Source organism: Populus euphratica, unplaced genomic scaffold, assembly GCF_000495115.2.
Source record: "Populus euphratica unplaced genomic scaffold, PopEup_1.0 scaffold8.1, whole genome shotgun sequence".
Taxonomy (NCBI): Eukaryota; Viridiplantae; Streptophyta; class Magnoliopsida; order Malpighiales; family Salicaceae; genus Populus; species Populus euphratica.
In genome coordinates this window covers 69,144-81,570 of record NW_011499855.1, presented here as the reverse complement: position 1 = coordinate 81,570, position 12,427 = coordinate 69,144, and the positions used below count along the sequence as shown (strand labels likewise).

General features: G+C 34.5%; 2 protein-coding genes and 1 long non-coding RNA gene across 5 annotated transcripts in view; all 3 read left to right on the top strand.

Moving 5' to 3' along the window:
- The first annotated feature begins 1,382 nt into the window (after positions 1–1,382).
- On the top strand, positions 1,383–6,533 carry LOC105122785 (translation initiation factor eIF-2B subunit beta-like). Of its 2 annotated transcripts, XR_841752.1 has the most exons (11): positions 1,383–1,566; positions 1,828–1,889; positions 1,997–2,151; positions 2,274–2,579; positions 2,784–2,913; positions 3,654–3,761; positions 3,880–3,982; positions 4,076–4,201; positions 4,945–5,138; positions 5,356–5,484; positions 6,093–6,533. XR_841752.1 is itself a non-coding variant. In XM_011022069.1 (10 exons), exons 2-10 carry the CDS (start codon positions 1,837–1,839, stop codon positions 5,426–5,428), a joined length of 1,248 nt encoding a protein of 415 aa, XP_011020371.1. In that variant the 5' UTR covers positions 1,383–1,566; positions 1,828–1,836; the 3' UTR covers positions 5,429–5,664. The 2 variants fall into 2 exon arrangements, 1 of the variants encoding a protein (XP_011020371.1); XM_011022069.1 differs by lacking the exon at positions 6,093–6,533 and having other exon boundaries at positions 5,356–5,664.
- Positions 6,534–7,013: 480 nt separating this feature from the next.
- Positions 7,014–10,130, top strand: ASIL2 (sequence-specific DNA binding transcription factor). 2 transcript variants are annotated; one of them, XM_011022067.1, is made up of 2 exons: positions 7,014–8,501; positions 10,080–10,130. In XM_011022067.1, the coding sequence occupies exons 1-2, from the start codon at positions 7,451–7,453 to the stop codon at positions 10,106–10,108; spliced, it is 1,080 nt and encodes a 359-aa protein (XP_011020369.1). In that variant the 5' UTR covers positions 7,014–7,450; the 3' UTR covers positions 10,109–10,130. The 2 variants fall into 2 exon arrangements, with proteins under 2 accessions (XP_011020369.1, XP_011020370.1); XM_011022068.1 differs by lacking the exon at positions 10,080–10,130 and adding an exon at positions 8,913–9,584 and having other exon boundaries at positions 7,016–8,501.
- Positions 10,131–11,805: 1,675 nt separating this feature from the next.
- The window catches only part of LOC105122778 (uncharacterized), a 3,605-nt gene continuing 2,983 nt past the window's right edge, over positions 11,806–12,427 (top strand). The window contains exon 1 of the long non-coding RNA XR_841748.1: positions 11,806–12,164. This is a non-coding gene — a long non-coding RNA (uncharacterized LOC105122778). The remainder of the gene's footprint in view (positions 12,165–12,427) is intronic.

Below are 12,427 nucleotides of genomic sequence, written 5' to 3'. Positions count from 1 at the left end.
ACAACAAATAGCTGCGTCTACTAATGTAATTAATCACTAATAATAGAGAAATTTGATCAATAAAAATAAACAACAAATAGCTGCGTACCATTAATTATCATCGCTGATATTATATATACTCAAATAGAAAAATAAAAATGCACACGCCCAGGCAATAATAAAAAAAAAAACACAAACATTCGAATTAAAAATAGAATGAAAGTTCATAAGCGTTTGACATACATATTAGCATATCTTATATCAATTAATGGCCATGTTAGTAAATATTTAACAAAATCCAACAAGTCATTTAATTTTAAAAAATATATAAACTCATTTATTCAAATTAAGAAAAAAACGAAAACTAAGTACATCAATTTAAAAAATCATGGAAGAATCTGGAAAACAGTCCTTGTGTTTATTATCTGAAAAATTATTTTTATATTTTTTTGTTATTGAAAAAATTAGTTAATAAAAAATATTTTTCGGTCACAAAAAATACTTTTAAGTAAAAAAATTTAACTTAATTTTTAAGAAAGTATTTTTTTTTTATTTTTAGTGGAAAATACTTTTTAAAAATTATAAAAAAATTAAAAATATCATATTATTTACTGACTATATCAAATTTGATACTCAAACTTTTAATATATATATATATATATATTGTTTTGAATATATATTTTTTAATTTTATCTATTATGATTTATTTTTTATATTATTGTTATTTATTTTATTTGAAAAAATTTATAAAATGGTAATTATTATTATTTTAATTTTTTAATTTTTTAGATTTGATTTCTATTATTTTAATTATTATTTATTTTATTTAAAATAATTTATGAAATTATATATTTTTTACAAATTCATTCTCATTAAACCTTTTATTTTATAAGATCTATTTTTTATTATTTTAATAAATGTTTTAAAAATAAAATATTAATAAGTTATTTTTAGTTTATTTTTCATGATATGATAAACACTAGAAAGTATTGGTTTATTTTTTATTACATCACTGAATATTAAAAAATAATTTATTTTTTTTTAAATTATTTTTTTTTTAAAATTATTTTTCAATAAATAAATAAGTTTTAAATAAAAAAACAACCACCCAGCCAGTACAAATCGGGGTTAAAAATATTATTTTTTCAATTAGGTTCCTAAATTCTCAATAAATCTTCAATCAAGTATCGCTCTATTTCCGTTAACGGATTCCATCCACCCTCACACACTTTCTCATAAATTTGCAGAGAGCATAGATGGAGACTTTAATTTCGAATTTCGCAACAATTTAAGAACCCAATTGAATAAACAAACTCTTCAAGGACTCAGTCGAGACCATCCTTATACCTGGAGTACTCATACCAGCTTGCCTAAAAATAGTCCCCGTTGTCGCAACCCGTATTGCTATCCATTTCATCTAAACCGGGTCGAAAAAAGAAACCATCTCCTTTCTCCGTTGTAAAAAACAAATGCTAAAAAAATAAGTTTCACTGTGAAGCTCTGAAAACTCTCTCCCGCTCGCATAAGCTAAAACCTCTTCTCTCCTCTCTTGTTCGCGTTCGCATGCTTCTTCGATCTCCGCTCTAGGTATCTCTACAGTCTCTCTCTCTCTCTGATTTATCTCTATCTCCTTATTTTTTTCCTAATTTTATCTTAAATTTAATTTCAGGTGAAATTTGTTGATTTTTTAATCACTAGCAGTTTTTCTATTTATGTATTTTCTTTTTTACTCTGCTTGATTGCCGAGGAAACTGTAGAAATGAGAAGAAATATTAGCTTCTAAAATACTATCGGGTTTTTTCAATTTCGCAAAACAATATTGAAAACCACAACAATTTTTTTTTGCAGAGGAAAATCATGCCGGACGTGCAAGCTCTTGTCAATGATTTTCTTATCAAGCTTAAAAAACGGTGATTATTTTTATTATTGTTATACTACCGTGCATAGAGTGATTTTTTCTTTGTTTGTAAAAATGAGATTATAGGCTTACTTTTGGTTTCGTTTGGTTACTTGGCAGTAAGATTGAGGGTTCGCAGGCGACGGCGAGGCAGGCTGCTGAACTGTTACGATCAGTTATCTCACAACAGCGAGTGCCTTACACGAATCAGGCTGGAGCTTTAATTGATGCTGTGAGGGCTGTTGGGGAGCAGCTGATTGTTGCCAATCCTGTCGGTAAGCATTTCAGTTACTTTAATAAATAGATACTATATTTGAGTGTTTATGTCCTGGATTGGCGTGTTTTGTGGTTTTCATTGATGTTTGTGTTGTTGGTTGGTTGTATGTGCTGTTTGCAGAGGTAGCTGTGGGTAATATTGTGAGGCGTGTTTTGCATATTATTAGGGAGGAGGATCTTTCTCTGACAACTGCTGCTATTGCGGGTTTGAATTTATCAGCAGCAAGTGATGGGGATGATGATGATGATGATGATGATGATTGTGAGCGAGATGAGCATACAGTTCTATCAGCTGCTGCTGCTGCTGCTGCTGCGAGAAATGCTTTGCGTCCACCTTCCTTGCAGACCCTACTGGAGGATATGCCTGAGTCAGTGGCTATTCCTCATACTTATTCATCGGGAGGTGATTCTGAAGGAAAAAGCAAATGTAAGTCTCTCATGGTTGTTCAGAGTTTTTATATCACTGCATCATATCATATGGCAGATTACCATATGCTTCGAAGTTGGATAGATTTTGATTTGGTTGAACGAGTATTTATTGCTGAAACTTGGCTGATTGCTGTGGCATGGCATGTGGGGTGCACGTGCGTGTGAGGAGTATCTTGACATGTAAAGATTTTTTCTATAACAGCTGCTGATAAAAGTTCAAGAACTCGAAGGTTGAAGCATGATGTCATTGAAGCAGTTAACGAGCTTATTCAAGATATTAACACTTGTCATGAACAGATTGCTGAACAGGCTGTGGAACATATTCATCAAAAGTAATTTTTTGCCATCAAGTTCATTTTTTTACCCTATTAGCTCCTTTTCTTTGCTTTGGGTTGCTGGCACTAAAGTTCTGGTTAACATTCAAGAATCAAAATGATGGTCTTTAGTTTATTACGGTTTTCACTCTAATTTCACTATGCATACCATGTTTCATTCACGAGCATCCATGGACAAGCTTGTATTCCATAATTGGCTTCCATATTTCACCAGTTGTGTATCTAGTTTGATTCTAAATAGTGCCTTTTTTTTTTCACCTAGCATTTAGCATTATGAAAATGATTTTGCTCGAATTAGTAGTATTTGAGTTGAGGTGATTGAGTGAAAGAATTAGAGACAATTGAGTCTATACTGTGGGTTATCATGGGATATTTGGATGTCTTCATTCACCATTTGTGTCCATCTGCGGGTTATTATGGTTAATGGGGTAGCCATTTTTAAATTGGGTGTCATTGCATCACTTTTACTGCCCAGTGAGCTCCTTTTTTGTGCCTTAAGTGTTGGAGTGTGATCTTTGAACTTACAATTGGAGTTTCAAATGTGGATGTGATACCATCTTTCAATTTTTGTCATCTTTCCAATATTTTCCAGTCCTAATGTTTTCTGTCGAAGTCCTAGGTTCAAGTAAAGTTTCAGATCAGTCATCTCAATTGCATGGATTCTTAATTGCTTATTATATTAATCCATTGCTTTTGACACTTTGTTTTACTGATTCGATTATTAAACATCTTTTCAGTGAGGTGATATTAACATTAGGTAGTTCAAAGACAGTGTTAGAATTTCTTTATGCTGCAAAGGAGAAGAAAAGATCATTCCGGGTATTTGTTGCTGAGGGTGCTCCAAGGTTTGTATAAGTCACTTTATGTTGGTTACATTGCAAAATAACTTTTTTTAGCTGGTTGGATTTTAGTCTTCTCTTTGTTAAATACAAATTTTCTCATTGGCAATTGGTATTCAACTAGGTATCAAGGGCATCTTCTTGCAAAAGAACTGGTCACAAGAGGCTTAAATACCACTTTGATTACTGACTCAGCAGTTTTTGCCATGATTTCCCGTGTGAACATGGTATGAGAGAGTTTAGTTTTTTTCTTTTCTTGTCTATTTTTTTGGTACTGGTCTGCTTACTATTTTGATCTATCTTAAATTTGTTATGGAAAGGTTATAGTTGGAGCTCATGCTGTAATGGCCAATGGTGGTGTGATAGCACCTGTTGGGCTGAATATGGTTGCACTTGCAGCTCAAAAGCATGCTGTACCTTTTGTCGTGCTTGCAGGCAGTCACAAGGTAATTTAGCAAAATAATATCCCTCTTTGCCCCTAGAGTTTTGGTAGTGAGCAAGTAAACAAACTGCCATATTTGAATTGCTTGCTCTGTTTTTGCTATTGAATGGCATGCTGCTGTCATACTGCTTAACTTGTGACGGAAAATGACAACAACTATATAGCAATAAATGGAATGTCTCTTCTGTGGCCCAGAAGATGTTTGTCAGTTCCTTCTCAGCTTCTTTTTTCTGTTAGTGTTGGTGTTTGTTGCAAGGCCATGTGCTAGCTCATAGTGACCTCATGAAACCCACATAGGCTATAATTTGATTGAACTACAAGCATAAGAATTGCAATCTGCCTTCGGTGCTCCTAAAATCTTGACATTTTGTCTTTGTCTAACTTGATGCGTTCTTCTGAACTCAGATCATTGTTTATTATATTGATTTCTAGATTTTTTTTTTCTAATGTTTGATTATAGAAATCTAGTACACATAACAGGGATGGCAGAAATTTTTTAAGAATCCAAACACGAAGACAAATGAAAAAAACAAATATGGAATTTCTTTGTTTAATTGTAACTGGATGGTGTCAATAGTTAATCCTTGTGTGTTTTGTCTCTGATTTTGTGGCCTTGCCAATTATACAGTCAGTAAAACGACTTGGATAATGTTAATGACTTCTGTGATGGTAGACTTTGAATTTTAAATACTGTTCTGATTCTTGCTTTAGTCCTTCGTACACTTGGCTGTTTTTCTTGGATGGCAGCTGTGTCCCTTGTACCCTCACAATCCTGAGGTCTTACTAAATGAATTGAGATCTCCATCCGAGCTACTGGATTTTGGAGAATTCTCAGATTGCTTAGATTTTGGGAGCGGCACTGGCTCTCCTCTTCTTCATGTTGTCAATCCAGCATTTGATTATGTGCCACCAAAGCTTGTTAGTCTGTTTATCACTGACACGTAAGTTCTAGTACTTTTGAGGACATCTTTTAATGTTAACCACTGATGCAAATCATTGATTAGAATAATACTTATTCCACTAAACAGTGTTAGGTCTCTGGTGCCAAATCAGATAGATTTGATATAATTATGTCCAGTTCCAACTTCCAAATCCTAACTTATTTATATTTTCATCTCATGCAATTCTAACCAGTGTTCATTTCTAATTACTTCACAGTGGAGGGCATTATCCATCATACATGTACCGACTCATTGCAGATTATTACTCCGCTGATGATTTGGTGGTGTGAAGAAGGGTTGCTTTGGGAAATTGAGCTCAAATCACTTTTGTTTACAATATTTTTCTGTAAGTTTCCTCATTCATGTTGCTTTGTTAATGGAAGAATAGAGTTTGCCAAGTACATACATATTTTCACCATGAAGAAAGTTTGCTATATGAAGCACAAATCATGATGTCTTTCTTGTGGTCTTTCACTGAACAAATGGAAATGGAATCTGTTAGTTGCTAGAATGACATTTCTCATCATCTCAATTCCCTCAGTTATTTCCTGTCTTTCTCTGTATGAATTTGCTGCCCCCTCCCCCTGCATTGTTGCTTAAGTTGTTTTAATTTCTCTCATCTACCGTGGCTGATCTCAATTCAGATTGCTTTTCACAAATTATGCTTCGCAAAAGGATAAATGTTTGGGTAATGCCTGCCCTTGTGTTGTGTATACATTGCGATTCCATTATGGAACATAAGCTGTATCCATAGTGTCCACATGAGGGCATCTCATGACCACTTAAAACTCAACTTCTTTGTTTCTCTTTTGTCGCAGTTATGGTAAATTATGATAACTTATAATGCTTAGTAAGTGGTTGCAAATACCAATAACTTCAACTTTCTTGGGACATGATAGGACCATTGCTCGTCTGTCGACTCGTTTCTGATATTTTCCTGTTTTCACCTTTCAGGTAGTTTAGGAGTTACCATGGTAAGAAGTGATGGATGAGGATAGAGTAATTTTGTCTCAGTGTATGGAAGCATTTAACCATTGTTTATGCTGGAAGAGAAGCAAACTTATTGATAGGGGGCAATGCGAGGGGTAGACTAGCCAGGAAATGACCATTTTTCTTTACTATTATTGAAGCAAAGGGCTAAGAGCTAAGAGCTAAGAGCTACACTGAGAAGGAACGAATGCCATGATGGTTGTAGCAAGTTATAAACCATGTATGCTGTGACAAAACTGTGAAAAGGAAAGGAAAAGGGAGCAACAGGTTATATCGAGTTTAATCGAAAACTTGAGAACAATTTGCACATGGAGAATGCTATGGTTAGTGGGCTGTGTCGTGTGAGCACATTTGAAGGTACTATAGTTTATTAGTTTTTGTTAGGAGTTTTCGGTTTCCAATACCATAAGTTTTTTTTTTTCAATCTTTGTATTTATATTTACTTCTCCTTTTATCTTTAATTTCTCATGAATATGAATAAAAGTACCAGATTAATTTGAAAAACTTGAGCTAAGGGGTGGGTTTTAAGATTCTTTTCCAGTGTGTTTTTTATAATATTTTTTTATTTAGAAATGTTTTAAAATATATTTTTTTATTTTTGATATTAATATGATTAAAAAAGTAAATTAAAAATTAAAAAAATATATTTTAAAAAATGATATAATTGCAGAATTAAAAAATAATATTGATAAAGTCAAAACCTAGTTGATCAAATAGGGTTGATTTATGTTCTAGTCGCCAAATAAACCCAGTTCAAACTTGTTGAATCAATATTAAGGGAATTGGAAATTTGATGTTCAAATTTATTTGATCAACATGAAGGACATTTTTCTAAAATGAAAGATGTTTTAAAAAAGTATTTAGCTTGATAATATGTGAGTTTATCCACTAACCTAATAATTCGGGTTTTTTGGGAGCAGTTCCGAACCACTCTGATAACATCCATGTTGAATAAAGTGAGAGTATAGAGAGTATAGAAGTTGATTTGATGACATATTAAAATATAGGGACCAAACATGATTTTTATCAACATAGCAGTCACTCACAAACACGTGCTTTCACCTAGCATGCCGGCATCACAATTCCCAGTCCAACTTCCATCCTTGCCGGTGACGGAATATAGCCCCCACCAATCACATTCCTCCACCTCATCCTTTCCCTTCCGTTCCTCTCCCATCACTTTTCTCCTCTTCACCGCCACCGTTTCTTTCCCGTCAACCATAAAAAACCCAACACCTTGGAAAAAAAAAAAACCACCCCCTGCCCTCTCTCATCAGAATCATCAAAATCAGATCTGATTGTTATTTCATCGACCGTCGATCATGGAAGACGACGATGAGGTACAGTCACACTCAAACACCACCGAATATTCCTCACCGTCACCACCACCACCGAACGGAAGAATCACCGTATCTGCTCCCGCCGCCGTGCATCCGCAGCCGGCACCACCGCCACCGCAACAGAACAACAAGAACCGCTTAGCAATTGTTTTGCCGACGAAGCCGAAAGCGAGCGGAGGCGGAGGCGGAGGAGGAGGAGGAGGAGGAAGAGAGGACTGCTGGAGCGAAGGAGCAACGGCGGTGTTGATCGACGCCTGGGGAGAAAGGTACTTAGAGCTAAGCAGAGGGAATTTGAAGCAGAAGCACTGGAAGGAGGTAGCGGAAATTGTAAGTAGTAGAGAGGATTATTCTAAGTCTTCGAAAACTGATATTCAATGTAAGAATAGAATTGATACCGTGAAGAAAAAGTATAAATTGGAAAAAGCTAAAATTGCTTCAGGTGGAGGGCCGAGTGGTTGGCCTTTTTTTGATCCTTTGGATAGATTAATTGGCTCCACAGCGAGGATTCCTGTTGTTGGAAATGGTATTGTGGGTGGTAAAATTCCTACTAGGGTTCGTAGTGGTAGTAGGAGGGGTGGTGTGAATCAGTATCATTATCGGAATCAGAATGTGAAAATTCGGATTCTGAAACATGAGGAGGATGAGGATGATGAGGAGGGTGAGGAAGAGGAGGGGGGTGCAGAATCGGATGATAGTTTTCCGCCGATGAAGAAGAGGAGGGTGGCGGTGGAGAGGGAAGTGAGGGGGAAAGTGGGGAAGGAAAAAAGAGGAGGAGGGTGGGGGAATTCGATCAGGATGTTGACGCAAGCAATGGTGAAGTTTGGGGAAGCCTATGAACAAGCTGAGAGTGCCAAGTTGCAGCAAGTGGTGGAGATGGAGAAGACGAGGATGGAGTTCGTGAAAGAGTTGGAGTTGCAAAGGATGCAGTTTTTTATGCAGACACAAATGGGGATTTCGCAGTTGAAGAAAGCAAGAAGGGGAGGGAATGCTACCAGTAATCATTACCATCATCAATACCATCGTCATCATACTGGTAACAATATTAATGCTAGCAATAATGTTAAGAACAGTGATAGTGATAATTAAGTGAATGTAGAGTTGTTGGTTAGTTTTAAAATTTTAGAATCTCAAATTTTATTAGGTTTGTGTGTTTTGTAGTAGAAGAATGGCCCATTAAGGGTGGAGATTTATAATGTTAGCTGTGTTGCTTATGGTGTTTAATTTGGAGTACAGTGATGTGATTTCATACTTGTTTGTGTCAGCATGCATTTTGCAAAGGGCACTAGCTTGATTAATAGTTTTTTAGAGAGTCTGTTAACGTAGCAGATTTGAAGTTTACATTTCAAGGGACGAGTTCTAGTTCTACAGTTACCGCTTTAATTTATCAGCGGCATCTTTACTCAATTTCAGCAAGGGATTGACTGATGTTCATCTATAATAGCAGCAGATAACTAATTGTAGCTGAACAGAAGCTATTATAAAGAATGGTATGCGAGAGCGATTTCAGAGTGACATGTCAAACGGGAGATAATTTCTGTCTCTTTTCAGCACTGTCTCCTCTCCCCTTTCTTTTCTTGCTTCCTCCCCATGAGCTCGCATCCTCCTTCCCTTCTGTTCTTTCAATCTATTGGAGAAGATGTCGTATTGGTGGTGAAACTGCTTGCCTACAATATTTGTGTTCTGACCTTCGTTGGTGTCTATGGCTTTGTTGCCGCCTTCTAGCCATTTGGTGTTGCACGGTGCTGCTGCTTTTTGGCTCTTTGATTTCATAGAAATGCTGTTCCCTCATCTCCGGTGTTACATCGGCAGCTGCTGGCTCCTCTTGTATCTTTTGGGTTATGGCATCATTTGGTTCCTGCCATTTTCTATTCTCCGGTCGTGGAAGCTGACTGCAATCCTCCGATTCTGTTCTCATAGTCAGATGCTTCCTCTGTTTTCTCCTGGCATTAAAATTACAGCTTACCCTCAAATCTTATTGCCTCTGGTCATTTTCTTGAATGGTGCTTGGTGTTGTCTTCTAGTGTCTGCAGTATCGTAATTCGCTGGAGTTTTTGTAGTATTTGAATTGTGGGTGATTGAGCTGCAGAATTTGTGCAATTGAATTGAATTTGTGCTATGGGTTATCATGTGATATCATCATTCATCAACAATTAATTGAATGGGTTTCTACATGAAATATTTTTAGTTTCTTAATCAATAATTGAAGTTTTTAATTGGGTATTCTTAGAGAATAATATAATTAAACTAAATCTTGGTTAACTGATTGCTAGCAAAGGTGTAAATTTACATGGCTCGAAAACGAAGCTTATCTTCCACTTAGTTTTATCAAATAATATAATTTTGAAATAGAGTAGTTTCGAGTGATATAAATCAAATAGGAATTAAACCATGTTAAAACATTTAATTTTGTTGTACCTAGGTCCCTTTATATTACTAACAACAATATTATGTATCGTGTTTATAAATTCCAAACCACTCATTTGAAACTAAAGCTTTGTATGCTTTTTATAAAATAAAATAAATCCTAACCTTCATTTTAGGATTAAAAAACATTCATGAACATATATGAAAAGCTATCTTTGTCTCTATGGGCTAGGTATGATGTATTCAGGTATGGATATGGGTCTGGGCTTGGGATGATAGATATGGGTCCAGTAGGAGCACGATAGTTTTTTAATGGCAAGGAGTGAGCTATGCCTGCCAGGCTGGTTACTCAGTCCATTCACCTCTCTACTTGAGGCTTGTATAGTTTATTGAAAGAAAGAAAAACTTATATCGTTTCTTTTAGAATTCGTTTCTTTATAAAGCATGACAATGTAACCATATTTGCATTATCTATATAAAATAAAAGCAATAATCTTTTTTCAAAAATTCTACCATCTTCCTCGACCAAAATATTTATTTTTTGTTTCTATACATATTATAATTAGCTACAAATATAACACCCAATTTAATAAAATCGTATGAGCAAAATTCCAGGACTTTCCATGGACAAAACCCAATTTAATATATATATTTCTCTACAGATTCAATATATTCATCTAAATGTATTTATCTGAATGCTATATTATCTTATAATTTGACTGGGTCCAAAGATAAATGATAACATTTATTTAAATGCTATTTATGATTGACACACAAAACCCTATTTTCATAGTTATGTTAATTGAAGGATATATAATAAATGGAAGAATGACAAATTGCCAGGTGGAAAGTTATAGCTCATCACAACAAATACTTTCCAGCAAATTGATTAATGGCTGCTACAACTTATTACAACGAATACTCTTCATTTCTTCTCTATAGTTATGTTAATGGTAAAAAAAAAGTTGGAAATTAGAATTTTGAAAAATCAAATAAAAGATAAGTGATGATCAAATTAGAACTTTGATATTTGTTATAAAATATGATTTTTTTTAATTAAATCCCAACAACAACTCACAAATCAATTTTCAAATTAGTGAATGTTGCCGAAAAGAGTGGCAAAAAAAGAAGAAAATTATATTTTAAGAAAGTCATGGAGCCGTATATTTTTATTAGAAAAGAATCAATAGAGAAAAGAAAAAAAAATAGAATTGATTGTTATATTTCTGGAACCAAATAAAAAGAAACAAAAATAAAATATAAATCATGGATGAATTAAATCCTCTTGAAGACCTGCTTCAAGGTAAGAAAAAGGTAAATACTATTGGAATTTAATTGATATACATTTCTTGCATGTTGTTTCAAGTTGCATAAATACAAGCAAAATACATTTATACATATTATATTATAATTGATATATTTTTTGGTGCAGAACTGATATTATTTTTTGAAATTAAATCCCATTCAAGGATTGAGCATAAAAAAATTTGAATTATTGAGTTATTTAATTAATCAACACCGATAAATCATTTTATTAAAAAAATATTTTACTTTTTTTATAAAAAAATATTTAATATTAATTTAACCAAGTTTAAATCAAGTTTTATTAGATTAAATAAATTATTAAAAATTTAATTGAGATAATAAAATTTTATCATATTAATATTTTTTTAATTCAATTTCAAAGAATTATTAATATGAAAAGAAAGATTATTCCAGAACAATATTAGCACATGTGAAAAGAAAGATTATATTTTCCTGGGCATATAATAAAGTTATTCCAATCAAAACCTCTTTTTCAACCGATGGGGTCTCTTGGCAAATAAAGCAAGAACTGAGTGAGATATCCAGAACAATATTCATAACAATATTTATAAAATAATATATACAATCCTTCTCAACCGATCGGCAACACGTGCATACATAAACATATCCAGAACAATATTCATAAAATTAATTAATATCCTCGTCGCACTGGACTTGCTCCCCAAGTTAAATTGTCTTTCTATCTCTTACTGTCGAAATCTCAAATCACTATGTGCACATGAAAAACCTCTCAATGATCTCACCTCTCTCCGTTCTCTGGAAATCCGGTGTTGCTTTAAATTAGTTTCATTTCCCAAAGGAGGGTTACCTGCTCCAGTCTTGACGCGACTTGACCTAATAGAATGCTGGAAATTGAAGCAGTTGCCTGAGAGTATGCATTCCCTCCTCCCATCCCTTACCCATTTGGAAATAAATTGTTGTTTTGAAGTTGAGTTGTGTCCAGAAGGGGGTTTCCCCTCCACATTACAATCACTTGTGATTCTTAATTGCAACAAACTCATTGCAGGCCGCATGCAATGGGGCCTGCAAACGCTCCCTTCTCTTTCACACTTTGAAATTGGTACGGACGAAAATGTTGAATCCTTCCCTGAAGAGATGCTGCTGCCCTCGAGTCTTACATCTCTTACAATCAGCTACCTAAAACACCTGCAATCTCTTGACTACAAGGGGCTTCAACACCTCACCTCCCTTAAACAATTGACTATAAGTGACTGCCCTCTGATTGAGTCAATGACAGAAGAAGGGTTGCCCTCCTCCCTTTCTACTCTT

What these genes read in the sequence shown, in the direction of transcription:
- LOC105122785 (XM_011022069.1), top strand. Translation starts at nt 1,837, where the DNA reads ATGCCGGACGTGCAAGCTCTTGTCAATGATTTTCTTATCAAGCTTAAA. An exon ending in GTTGCTGAGGGTGCTCCAAG is followed by an intron (nt 3,762 to 3,879) that starts GTTTGTATAAGT and finishes GTATTCAACTAG; the next exon opens with GTATCAAGGGCATCTTCTTG. An exon ending in AGTCTGTTTATCACTGACAC is followed by an intron (nt 5,139 to 5,355) that starts GTAAGTTCTAGT and finishes ATTACTTCACAG; the next exon opens with TGGAGGGCATTATCCATCAT.
- ASIL2 (XM_011022067.1), top strand. Translation starts at nt 7,451, where the DNA reads ATGGAAGACGACGATGAGGTACAGTCACACTCAAACACCACCGAATAT. An exon ending in ATACCATCGTCATCATACTG is followed by an intron (nt 8,502 to 10,079) that starts GTAACAATATTA and finishes TGATGTATTCAG; the next exon opens with GTATGGATATGGGTCTGGGC.